At 47.3% G+C, this 13,557-nt stretch overlaps 1 protein-coding gene across 1 annotated transcript in view; it reads right to left on the minus strand.

Annotated features, from left to right (window-relative positions):
• smad7 (SMAD family member 7) overlaps positions 1 to 13,557 on the minus strand; it is a 45,742-nt gene that overhangs the window by 28,278 nt on the left and 3,907 nt on the right. The window contains exon 3 of the mRNA XM_036936879.2: positions 2,987 to 3,058. Within this exon, the coding sequence (XP_036792774.1) occupies positions 2,987 to 3,058 (72 nt within the window). The remainder of the gene's footprint in view (positions 1 to 2,986; positions 3,059 to 13,557) is intronic.

Consider the following 13,557-nt stretch of genomic DNA (forward strand, 5'->3'; position numbering starts at 1 on the left):
CCTGGGGAGGCCATGTTTCTTTTGTGAGAGCCCCGGAGGGTGTACAGTTTTCTTCCCATGCCAGAGAAATCAAGTCCTTGGCTCCAGGCGCCCGGGCCCTTCCCTTCCCCTCCCTCCCTCCCTTACCCTCCCTCCCTCCCTCCCTCCCTCCCTTACCCTCCCTCCCTCCCTCCCTTACCCTCCCTCCCTCCCTCCCTTACCCTCCCTCCCTCCCTCCCTCCCTCCCTCCCTCCCTCCCTCCCTCCCTCCCTCCTTCCCTTCCCTTCCCTCCCCTCCCCTCCCTCCCTCCCTCCCATGCCAGAGGGAGGAGAAGAAGAGGGAGGGAGAAAGAAGGCTGGAGTAAGGCAGGAGGCTGAGGATGGAGTCAGGCAGGAGGCAGAGGATGGAGTCAGGCAGACAGGCTGCGTTGGGTTAATGCCTGATGCCTGCAGTCTTTAGGTTGAGCACTGCTGGCTCCTGAATGGCGGATTTTCATTCCACATACAAAAGAACCATGAAACAAACAGAATGAGAGGAGAGGAAGACACCAGCCACTTCACTATTTCAGAAACAACTGATCTCTCCATCCTGCCTGATACACACTGTGACCACAGGCTAAAACCTCCATGCACTCCTAAATGAAAAACCCTCTGTTTATACACCCAGCCAGCCAAGCCAGCCTATCTCAGTCCCCAATCTAAAAACACTCTATCTGGAGACCACCCCCCCCCCCCCCCATCAGGACCCCAACATGAAAAACCCTTTAAAGTCTCTGTAATGAGAGAGAGCGAGAGAGAGCGAGAGAGCGAGAGAGAGAGAGAGAGAGAGAGAGCGAGAGAGAGAGAGAGAGAGAGAGAGCGCACCCGGCCTCACCCTACTAGAATCCGAAGTCAAATGTCTGCTGTTTGCTGATGATCTGGTGCTTCTGTCACCAACCAAGGAGGGCCTACAGCAGCACCTAGATCTTATGCACAGGTTCGGTCAGACCTGGGCCCTGACAGACCTGCACCCTGACAGACCTGGGCCCTGACAGTAAATCTCAGTAAGACACTGTTGCCCTACAGCACACAAAAAAACGATACATACCTTGGCCTAAACATCAGCGCCACAGGTAACTTCCACAAAGCTGTGAACGATCTGAGAGACAAGGCAAGAAGGGCCTTCTATGCCATCAAAAGGAACATGAATTTCAACATACCAATTAGGATTTGGCTAAAAATACTTGAATCAGTCATAGAGCCCATTGCCCTTTATGGTTGTGAGGTCTGGGGTCCGCTCACCAACAAAGAATTCACAAAATGGGACAAACACCAAATTGAGACTCCGCATGCAGAATTCTGCAAAAATATCCTCCATGTACAACGTAGAACACCAAATAATGCATGCAGAGCAGAATTAGGCCGATACCCACTAATTATCAAAATCCAGAAAAGAGCCGTTAAATTCTACAACCACCTAGAAGGAAGCGATTCCCAAACCTTCCATAACAAAGCCATCACCTACAGAGAGATGAACCTGGAGAAGAGTCCCCTAAGCAAGCTGGTCCTGGGGCTCTGTTCACAAACACACCCCACAGTGCCCCAGAACAGCAACGCAATTAGACCCAACCGAATCATGAGAAAACAAAAAATAATAATAATAATTGGAAAGATAAATACTGAACAAACTAGAATTTTATTTGGCCCTAAACAGACAGCCTTTACCAACCATCTAACAGACAACCTTTACCAACCATCTAACAGACAGCCTTTACCAACCATCTAACAGACAACCTTTACAAACCATCTAACAGACAGCCTTTACCAACCATCTAACAGACAACCTTTACCAACCATCTAACAGACAACCATCTAACAGACAACCTTTACCAACCATCTAACAGACAGCCTTTACCAACCATCTAACAGACAACCTTTACCAACCATCTAACAGACAACCTTTACCAACCATCTAACAGACAACCTTTACCAACCATCTAACAGACAACCTTTACCAACCATCTAACAGACAACCTTTACAAACCATCTAACAGACAACCTTTACCAACCATCTAACAGACAGCCTTTACCAACCATCTAACAGACAGCCTTTACCAACCATCTAACAGACAGCCTTTACCAACCATCTAACAGACAACCTTTACCAACCATCTAACAGACAGCCTTTACCAACCATCTAACAGACAACCTTTACCAACCATCTAACAGACAACCTTTACCAACCATCTAACAGACAGCCTTTACCAACCATCTAACAGACAACCTTTACCAACCATCTAACAGACAACCTTTACAGCATGTTTGTGTTCATGTTCCCTTGGAGGGTATAGTAATGACAGAGCTTCATCCAGCTTTAGATGGCTTGGCCCATTGTCATCCACTGATGACATGATTACCGCCTCACAAGAAACAGGCGGAAACGTCTTAGCTCGGATCCTCATCCAAGGCAAAACCACGAAAAGCGCAAACACACACACACACACACACACACAAACTAGCCGGTGCTCCCTGAAGCAAACAACGTTTTCTGTTTTGGATTACATCAAACAACACAGATAGGAAACAGAAGGAGAGGAGAAGAGGAGGAATTCATGTGGACCTCTAGGAACACGCCTTCCTTCCTTTTTACAGCTAAGAGGGGAAGAAGAGGCCAGAGACCATGACCAAGGGAGGGTGGGGGCCCCTCCAGCTAGCCAGAGCATCATGACCAAGGGAGGGTGGGGGCCCCTCCAGCTAGCCAGAGCATCAAGACCAAGGGAGGGTGGGGGCCCCTCCAGCTAGCCAGAGCATCATGACCAAGGGAGGGTGGGGGCCCCTCCAGCTAGCCAGAGCATCATGACAGAGGGAGGGTGGTGGCCCCTCCAGCTAGCCAGAGCATCATAACAGAGGGAGGGTGGTGGCCCCTCCAGCTAGCCAGAGCATCATGACAGAGGGCGGGTGGGAGACAGAAAGATAGAGCAACAGAAAGAGTGAGAGAGATAAATTAAAACCATGGCCTTGCATCTTACCTGAGAGCCCCACAGGGGCCGAGTAGGTAGTTCCTCCAGTCTCTGTGGATGAAGGCCCCGAGTCTGGAGAATCTGAAAGGAAAGAAGGAAGGAGTGTGAGAGAAGGGGAGAGAGACAGAGGTAAAATACAGTGTGTTAGAATGAGAGACCAACCACAGTTTGAGCAGAGAGCAGCTGTGAGAGCTGTCAATCACACAGGCTAAATGAAGACCCACTGGACCACTGGGGTCTGGGAGTCTTTCAGTCAGTTCAAACAGCTAGCCAGGAGCACTACCCTCACAGATCCACAGACACTACTGCTAACTCACTACCTACACTATATTTACAGCAGTATGTGGACACCCCTTCAAATAAGTGGATTCGGCTATTTCAGCCACACCAATTGCTGACAGGTGTGTAAAATCGAGCACACGGCCATGCAATCTCCATAGACAAACATTGCCAGTAGAATGACCTTACTGGGCCTACCCTTAGTTCCAGGGAACGGAAATCGTAACGCTTTGTGGGAACAGTTTGGGGAAGGCCCTTTCCTGTTTCAGCATGAGAATGCCCCTGTGCACAAAGCGAGGTCCATACAGAAATGGTTTGTCGAGATCGGTGTGGAAGGACTTGACTGGACTGCACAGAGCCCTGACCTCAACCCCATCGAACACCTTTGGGATTAATTGGAATGCCGACTGTGAGCCAGGCCTAATTGACCCAACATCAGTGCCGACCTCACTATAGCTCTTGTGGCTGAATGGAAGCAAGTCCCCACAGCAATGTTCCAACATCTAGTGGAAAGCCTTCCCAGAAGAGTGGAGGCTGTTATAGCAGCAAAGGGGGGACCAACTCCATATTAATGTCTATGATTTTGGAACGAGATGTTTGACGAGCAGGTGTCCACATACTTTTGGCCATGTAGTGTATCTCACTGCTCGTCTTTCTGGTGAAATAACATACAATATACCATACCACCAGGAAGAGAAAGAAGTATAGCCACACCACGTCTTAACAGCCCTCTAACAGAGAGTACGACTAGTCCTGAGAACTGAAGGGGAAGGCATCCAACACAAACCACGACTAATCCCATAATCCTCAGCAGTCTCTCCTCAGAGAGACAACTAGAGCGGCCATTTTGGTGGAGGGAGAGAGAGATGGAGAGAGAGAGGTAGAGAGAGTTGCTGGCTGACAGCAGGACCTGGCAGGTCTCAACACACCACATAAAACACACAGCAGTGCCCCTGCTCTGCTACTTCTCCCAGTCCCAACCCCGGAAAACCAACCAACCCTTCCAACGCAATCACGTTTTCCTTTTTTTTCTTCTCTCCAAAAGTCTCAGAGGGAGGCCCAGAATAAATAAATGACTGGCTTGGAGGGAAAAGAGGCTTTGCCCTAAAAAAAACATGTCTGACTCCATTGTATCCTAACACTACTTTACATATCAGAGCCTGGTTCCGTCCCAAAATGGCACCCTACTCCCTATAAATAGACTACCTTCGACCGGAGCCCTATGGGACTCCCTATAGGCCCTGGTCAAAACTAGTGCACTACAGTGCCTTGCGAAAGTATTCGGCCCCACCATCCCCACTGTCAAACATGGTGGTGGCAGCATCATGGTTTGGGCCTGCTTTTCTTCAGCAGGGACAGGGAAGATGGCTAAAATTGATGGGAAGATGGATGGAGCCAAATACAGGACCATTCTGGAAGAAAACCTGATGGAGTCTGCAAAAGACCTGAGACTGGGACGGAGATTTGTCTTCCAACAAGACAATGATCCAAAACATAAAGCAAAATCTACAATGGAATGGTTCAAAAATAAACATATCCAGGTGTTAGAATGGCCAAGTCAAAGTCCAGACCTGAATCCAATCGAGAATCTGTGGAAAGAACTGAAAACTGCTGTTCACAAATGCTCTCCATCCAACCTCACTGAGCTCGAGCTGTTTTGCAAGGAGGAATGGGACAAAATTCAGTCTCTCGATGTGCAAAACTGATAGAGACATACCCCAAGCGACTTACAGCTGTAATTGCAGCAAAAGGTGGCGCTACAAAGTATTAACTTAAGGGGGCTGAATAATTTTGCACGCCCAATTTTTTCAGTTTTTGATTTGTTAAAAAAGTTTGAAATATCCAATAAATGTCGTTCCACTTCATGATTGTGTCCCACTTGTTGTTGATTCTTCACAAAAAAATACAGTTTTATATCTTTATGTTTGAAGCCTGAAATGTGGCAAAAGGACGCAAAGTTCAAGGGGGCCGAATACTTTCGCAAGGCACTGTACATATGTAACAGAGAGTGTATCAGAGCTAGTCTCTAATAGGAATATACAGGTTAGCAGGATGCACTCCATCAACCCCAAAACAATGAGTGAGACAGGAAATAGCCCCAGCCTTGAAAACTGTGTACAGTAAATTTTCTTAATGGCATGCTAGCCGACAGAGGAAACTCTCTCTCCCCGGTCTCCGTTGGTCTCCCCCTGTCCCTGCTGAGATGAATCTCCAGTGCCTGCTGAGATTAAACCCCCTGTCCCTGCTGAGATTAACCCCCTGTCCCTGCTGAGATTAAACCCCCTGTCCCTGCTGAGATGAACCCCCTGTCCCTGCTGAGATGAACCCCCTGTCCCTGCTGAGATGAACCCCTGTCCCTGCTGAGATGAACCCCCTGTCCCTGCTGAGATGAACCCCCTGTCCCTGCTGAGATTAAACCCCCTGTCCCTGCTGAGATTAAACCCCCTGTCCCTGCTGAGATTAAACCCCCTGTCCCTGCTGAGATGAACCCCCTGTCCCTGCTGAGATTAAACCCCCTGTCCCTGCTGAGATTAAACCCCCTGTCCCTACTGAGATGAACCCCCTGTCCCTGCTGAGATGAACCCCCTGTCCCTGCTGAGATGAACCCCCTGTCCCTGCTGAGATTAAACCCCCTGTCCCTGCTGAGATTAAACCCCCTGTCCCTGCTGAGATGAACCCCCTGTCCATGCTGAGATTAAACTCCCTGTCCCTGCTGAGATGAACCCCCTGTCCCTGCTGAGATGAACCCCCTGTCCCTGCTGAGATTAAACCCCCTGTCCCTGCTGAGATTAAACCCCCTGTCCCTGCTGAGATTAAACCCCCTGTCCCTGCTGAGATTAACCCCCCTGTCCCTGCTGAGATTAACCCCCCTGTCCCTGCTGAGATGAACCCCAAGTGATCTAATAGTGATGCCACCAATAGGAGACGTAGCAGCAAGGGATATGTGTAATTGATCTTCTATGTAGTGTTTATAACTCCTCTATGTAGTATTATAACTCTATGTAGTATTATAAAACCTCTATATAGTATTATAACTCTATGTAGTATTATAACTCCTCTATGTAGTATTATAACTCCTCTATGTAGAATTATAACTATATGTAGTATTATAACACCTCTATATAGTATTATAACTCTATGTAGTAATATAACTCCTCTATGTAGTATTATAACACCTCTATGTAGTATTATAACTCTGTAGTATTATAACTCCTCTATGTAGTATTATAACTCCTCTGTGTAGTATATTACTCCACTATGTAGTATTATAACTCCTCTATGTAGTATTATAACTACTCTATGTAGTGTATATAACTCCTCTATGTAGTATTATAACTCCTCTATGTAGTGTATATAACTCATCTATGTAGTATTATAACTCCTCTATGTAGTATTATAACTCCTCTATGTAATATTATAACTCATCTATGTAGTGTATATAACTCCTCTATGTAGTATTATAACTTCTCTATGTCGTGTATATAACTCATCTATGTAGTATTATAACTCCTCTGTGTAGTATTATAACTCCTCTATGTAGTATTATAACTCCTCTATGTAGTGTTTATAACTTTTCTGTGTAGTATTATAACTCCTCTATGTTGTATTATTACTCCTCTATAAGACGACTACTACTGTCACATCAGATCCAGTCATGAAGCTTTTCCAGTCTCAGCCTCTCTAGGATCAGAAGGACTCTTAAAACACCAGGGAGCTAGGGGAGGGAAGGAGAGGAACTGACTCTATCGCTGGCTATGCTGTCTCTGACTGGCTGACTGACTGGCCTGCTGGCTGGGCTGTGTCTCAGTGTCTAGCTGACTGACTGACTGGCTGGCTGGTATTCAGTAATGATACATTCCATTCTATACATGTCAACGGACTCTGTCCTACACCTTCCATCACCAGAGCCTGAGAGCAGAGCAGAGCACAGCCCCATTAGGCAATGCAAGACTACTAGCATTACTGCCTACAAATTAGAGACAGGATTCTAGCCTGGTTCCAGATCTGTTTGTGCTGTCTTGCCAACTCATGAATGACCAGTAGTTGGAAAGACAGCACCAACATATCTGGGACCAGGCTAGTTCACGCCTAGGCTAGACCAGCCCCGGTACTGTGGTCAACCTAAAGAGATGCAGGGCCACGGTGAAACAGCCTGCCTCTCTTTCATGGCTGTCCAGGAGGCAGGCCTGGTTTCCTGGGCACGGTTCACTGACCACAGGCCTGAGGTGGAGCTCATCCAGAACCAAGATCTGGAAGATTCAGTCAGAGAGAGTGATGGAGAAAGAGAGGGGGGCGGTGTAAAACAGAAACAAACATAAAATATGGAGGAAGAGTTTGAAAGTGTAAGTAAGTAACAGAGAGAAAGAGAGAGAAAGAGAGAGACAGAGAGAGAGAGAGAGAGAGAGAAAGAGAGAGAGAGGGGGGGAGAGAGGGAGAGAGGGGGGAGAGAGAGCAAGATGGAGGGGGGAAGAGAAAGAGAAAGACAGAGAGAGGGGGGGAGAGACAGAGAGAGAGATGGAGGGGGGAAGAAAGAGAGAGACAAAAAGAGGGAGAGGGGAGGGAGAGAGAGAGAGATAGAGAGAGAGAGAGAGAGATGGAGGGGGAAGAGAGAGCGAGAGACAAAAAGAGGGAGAGGGGAGAGAGAGAGAGAGAGAGAGAGAGAGAGAGAGAGAGAGAGAGAAAGAGAGAGATGGAGGGGGGAAGAGGGAGGGAGAGAGAGAGACAAAAAGAGAGAGTGGCGAGAGCGAGAGAGAGAGATGGAGGGGGGAAGAGGGAGAGAGAGACAAAAAGAGAGAGAGGGGAGAGAGAGAGACAAAAAGAGAGAGAGGTAGGCAGCAGCTTCAAACACTATATGATTCATTTCCCAGGGAGCTAAAACAAACTAGGTATTACCACGGCAGCTTTGGTAATGACCGTGGAGAGACAGACTGACACGTACATCTGATTTCTGTTCCATAAAGAACCCCCCCCCCCCTCCCTCCCCCCTCCCTCGTCTCTCTCTCACAAACACTCTCACGCTCTCTTGTTTAGATTTACGCATTCAGCAACAGACACTGAAACATAAGTCTGACTCCCTTTGGTGTTTTTATAGCTGAATGATTATATAATATAGTCATAAACTTCAGACATTGGAAACATCAATGAACTACTAAACCCTTAGTACTGTCTCTTATTAATATGAAGTGATTATTAACCACATGTCCTGTTGGCTAAGTGTCCACACACACTCGGATCTGTAGTGCCCATGACGTGGCAGTCATTCAGTGGCAGTCATTCAGTGGCAGTCATTCAGTGGCAGTAATTCAGTGGCAGTCATTCAGTCAGTCCGTCTATTGAACTTGACCAGCGAACGACCAGCTCTGGGTCCAGTAAGGATTGATTGTCTGTGTGTCTGTCTGTCCCTCGAATGGATCCTTGTCCTTGTTCTACATGTTCAGTACTTGGTTCTACTGGTTGTGCAAAGACACTTACAAGGGCCTTACAAGATCATGCTCTTAACCCCAGGGGAGTCAAAGTTGACATTACACACACTATAGAACCCAAGGGCAGGCAGAGAAAAACCTCTTTCTACTACACAGCTATGCCTGTCATCATCAATAATATATACTATGTGTTATATCTGCTGGGGTATTCCACCTATTGTGAGTGACGAGGCACAGCATTGCTACGAAGACCCGACCACCATGTAATCTATTTGATAATGTGGCCAGTGGAACACTGTGGTGAGGAGTCAGAGATGTTAGTTAGCATGGTAATGTGGCCAGTGGAACACTGTGGTGAGGAGTCAGAGATGTTAGCATGGTAATGTGGCCAGTGGAACACTGTGGTGAGGAGTCAGAGATGTTAGCATGGTAATGTGGCCAGTGGAACACTGTGGTGAGGAGTCAGAGATGTTAGTTAGCATGGTAATGTGGCCAGTGGAACACTGTGGTGAGGAGTCAGAGATGTTAGCATGGTAATGTGGCCAGTGGAACACTGTGGTGAGGAGTCAGAGATGTTAGTTAGCATGGTAATGTGGCCAGTCGAACACTGTGGTGAGGAGTCAGAGATGTCAGTTAGCATGGTAATGTGGCCAGTCGAACACTGTGGTGAGGAGTCAGAGATGTTAGTTAGCATGGTAATGTGGCCAGTGGAACACTGTGGTGAGGAGTCAGAGATGTTAGTTAGCATGGTAATGTGGCCAGTGGAACACTGTGGTGAGGAGTCAGAGATGTTAGTTAGCATGGTAATGTGGCCAGTGGAACACTGTGGTGAGGAGTCAGAGGATTAAAAAGAGCTATAGTGGACACACACACAAGGACTGAAGAGGACAGATGCCTGACAGACAGACAGGGGAATTCCCTCTGAGCCAAGGGAGCCGTCAGTCAGCATCTCCTCTAGTTCTATATAGTCTGACTCATCTCCTCTAGTTCTATATAGTCTGACTCGTCTCCTCTAGTTCTATATAGTCTGACTCGTCTCCTCTAGTTCTATATATAGTCTGGCTCGTCTCCTCTAGTTCTATATAGTCTGACTCGTCTCCTCTAGTTCTATATAGTCTGACTCGTCTCCTCTAGTTCTATATAGTCTGGCTCGTCTCCTCTAGTTCTATATAGTCTGACTCCTCTCCTCTAGTTCTATATAGTCTGGCTCGTCTCCTCTAGTTCCATATATAGTCTGACTCCTCTCCTCTAGTGCTATATATAGTCTGACTCCTCTCCTCTAGTTCTATATATAGTCTGACTCGTCTCCTCTAGTTCTATATAGTCTGACTCGTCTCCTCTAGTTCTATATAGTCTGACTCCTCTCCTCTAGTTCTATATATAGTCTGACTCGTCTCCTCTAGTTCTATATAGTCTGACTCGTCTCCTCTAGTTCTATATATAGTCTGACTCGTCTCCTCTAGTTCTATATAGTCTGACTCGTCTCCTCTAGTTCTATATAGTCTGACTCGTCTCCTCTAGTTCTATATATAGTCTGACTCGTCTCCTCTAGTTCTATATATAGTCTGACTCGTCTCCTCTAGTTCTATATAGTCTGACTCGTCTCCTCTAGCTCTATATAGTCTGACTCGTCTCCTCTAGTTCTATATAGTCTGGCTCGTCTCCTCTAGTTCTATATAGTCTGGCTCCTCTCCTCTAGTTCTATATAGTCTGGCTCGTCTCCTCTAGTTCTATATATAGTCTGACTCCTCTCCTCTAGTGCTATATATAGTCTGACTCCTCTCCTCTAGTTCTATATATAGTCTGACTCGTCTCCTCTAGTTCTATATAGTCTGACTCGTCTCCTCTAGTTCTATATAGTCTGACTCCTCTCCTCTAGTTCTATATATAGTCTGACTCGTCTCCTCTAGTTCTATATAGTCTGACTCGTCTCCTCTAGTTCTATATATAGTCTGACTCGTCTCCTCTAGTTCTATATAGTCTGACTCGTCTCCTCTAGTTCTATATAGTCTGACTCGTCTCCTCTAGTTCTATATATAGTCTGACTCGTCTCCTCTAGTTCTATATATAGTCTGACTCGTCTCCTCTAGTTCTATATAGTCTGACCCCTCTCCTCAGCCACACTCCACTCCATTGTCCTGTTAATATCTGTCCTCTCTCTAGTCTCTATTGTCTTAGACTGAAACCTCCAAGAATCCCAGCTGCACATGCCTTCCTCTCCTTTCTTTCCCACTGTTCAATGAAATATATTTTCTCCTTCTCTGCTCTAGGGGGAACTCTGCCCTGGGCTTTTCCTCCTTCTCTCTGTTTTCCTTTCCTCCCTCTCTCTCTCCGCATCTTTCTTCCCTCTCTCTCTCACTCCATATCCCTCCCTCTCTCGGTGTCTTCCTTTCTTCCCTCTCTCTCTCACTCCATATTCCTCCCTCTCTCGGTGTCTTCCTTTCTTCCCTCTCTCTCTCACTCCACATCCCTCCCTCTCTCGGTGTCTTCCTTTCCTCCCTCTCTCTTTCTGTCTCCCTCCATCTCTCTTTCTTCTTTCCACCTCACCACAACCAGAGGAGAGACTAGAGAGTGTGTGTGTGTGTGTGTGTGTGTGTGTGTGTTGTGTGTGTTGTGTGTGTGTGTGTGTGTGTGTGTGTGTGTGTGTGTGTGTGTGTGTGTGCGGCACTCCAAAAAGACCAGTTGAAGTGTAGTAGACATTAGTGAAGCCTCGCAGGAGGCTGCCTCCCTAACCATGTCATCCTACCCAGCTAGCCTCGCAGGAAGCTGCCTCCCTAACCATGTCATCCTACCCAGCTAGCCTCGCAGGAAGCTGCCTCCCTAACCATGTCATCCTACCCAGCTAGCCTCGCAGGAGGCTGCCTCCCTAACCATGTCATCATACCCAGCTAGCCTCGCAGGAAGCTGCCTCCCTAACCATGTCATCATACCCAGCTAGCCTCGCAGGAAGCTGCCTCCCTAACCATGTCATCATACCCAGCTAGCCTCGCAGGAAGCTGCCTCCCTAACCATGTCATCCTACCCAGATAGACCCAGTCCAGAGAGCAGACCCAGCGGTGAAGTCCCTGGGACGTTAGGCCTGTCCCAAATTTCACCATATTCCCTATATAGTTGACTGTTTTTGGAAAAGGTCAAGTCAAAAGTAGTGTACTATAGAGGAAATAGGGGACGTTCTCTCTGTGCGGTCTGGTCAAAGTCAAGCAGAAAACCCCAAAACTGTCTGAGTCATAAAGGAGTGGCTCGCAGCCACCATCGAAAAACACTTCAACTGACTTCAGTAGCTGGTCCTCGCTTAACTTCCCCTCTTCATTCACTATCTATTCAATTATGATATTTTTTTTTAGCCTTTATTTAACTAGGCAAGTCAGTTAAGAACAAATTCTTATTTACAATGACAGGCCTACACCGGCCAAGCCCGGACGATTGTGGGCCAATTGTGCACCACCCTATGGGACTCCCAATCATGCCCGGTTGTGATACAGCCTGGATTCGAACCAGGGTGTCTGTAGTGACGCCTCTAACACCGAGATGCAGTGCCATGTATCATATGTATCTAAAGTTTAACATAGACATGACAGGGGCGGCAGGTAGCCTCGTGGTTAGAGCATTGGGCCATGTCCGAAAGGTTGCTAGATTGAATCCCTGAGCTGACAAGGTAAAAATTTGTTGTTCTGCCCCCTGAACAAGGCAGTTAACCCACTGTTCCCCGGTAGGCCCACCACTGTAAATAAGAATGTGTTCTTAACGGACTTAAAATAAACATTGATCTGCCCATATTAGAGACTTGGATGAGTCTCATGATTGTCTATAGCTGCAAACACAGCAGTTTAATCTCCCAACTTCCCTTTTTGGCAGACAAATACTGTTTTAGAAGGAAGTCTATTATCTCAAATATATATATATATATATATATATATATATATATATATATATATATATATATATATATATATATATATTTGAGATAATAGACTTCCTTCTAAAATGGCTCACAGACCTAATGACAGGCCTGCATGGACACACAAAAGCTCTACGCACATGCACACACACACACATAGCAGTGTGACACTCCCAAACCCTCAGCCATAATCTACAGTCAGATTCATTCAACAGATAAAAACATGGCTCCATAAATCTTTCTGTTTTTCCCCTTGTGTTTCTGATCCACATTTCCCATAAGCTCTCTCCCCTCCCTGCAGACGGCACCACCCCTTCGTACACACACACACACACACACACACACACACACTTGCGTACGTGTGTCCTGTGTGTGTGTGTGTGTGTGTATATGTTACCTCCCTGTGTGTGTCTCCTCTCTCTCCTCTGGTGCCAATACTGTTTATCTGTCCTGCTAGGTCACCCCCTCCGGCCAAAAGTTTGTGCAGACAGACAACCACTGCAGAGCTGGTGCCAGCCTGGAATGGGCCCTGGGCCTGGCTACCCGCCATTTTATTAAAGGGCCCTGGTCGGCCCTGGCAACCTGCCATTCTATTAAAGGGCCCTGGTCGGCCCTGGCTACCTGCCATTCTATTAAAGGGCCCTGGTCGGCCCTGGCTACCTGCCATTCTATTAAAGGGCCCTGGCCTTGGCTACCTGCCATTCTATTAAAGGGCCCTGGTCGGCCCTGGCCTTGGCTACCTGCCATTCTATTAAAGGGCCCTGGCCTTGGCCCTGGCTACCTGCCATTCTATTAAAGGGCCCTGGTCGGCCTTGGCTACCTGCCATTCTATTAAAGGGCCCTGGTCGGCCCTGGCTACCCGCCATTCTATTAAAGGGCCCTGGTCGGCCCTGGCCTTGGCTACCCGCCATTCTATTAAAGGGCCCTGGTCGGCCTTGGCTACCCGCCATTCTATTAAAGGGCCCTGGTCGGCCCTGGCT

This window comes from Oncorhynchus mykiss, chromosome 12, assembly GCF_057628025.1.
Source record: "Oncorhynchus mykiss isolate SJ-2025 chromosome 12, ASM5762802v1, whole genome shotgun sequence".
NCBI classification, from domain to species: domain Eukaryota; kingdom Metazoa; phylum Chordata; class Actinopteri; order Salmoniformes; family Salmonidae; genus Oncorhynchus; species Oncorhynchus mykiss.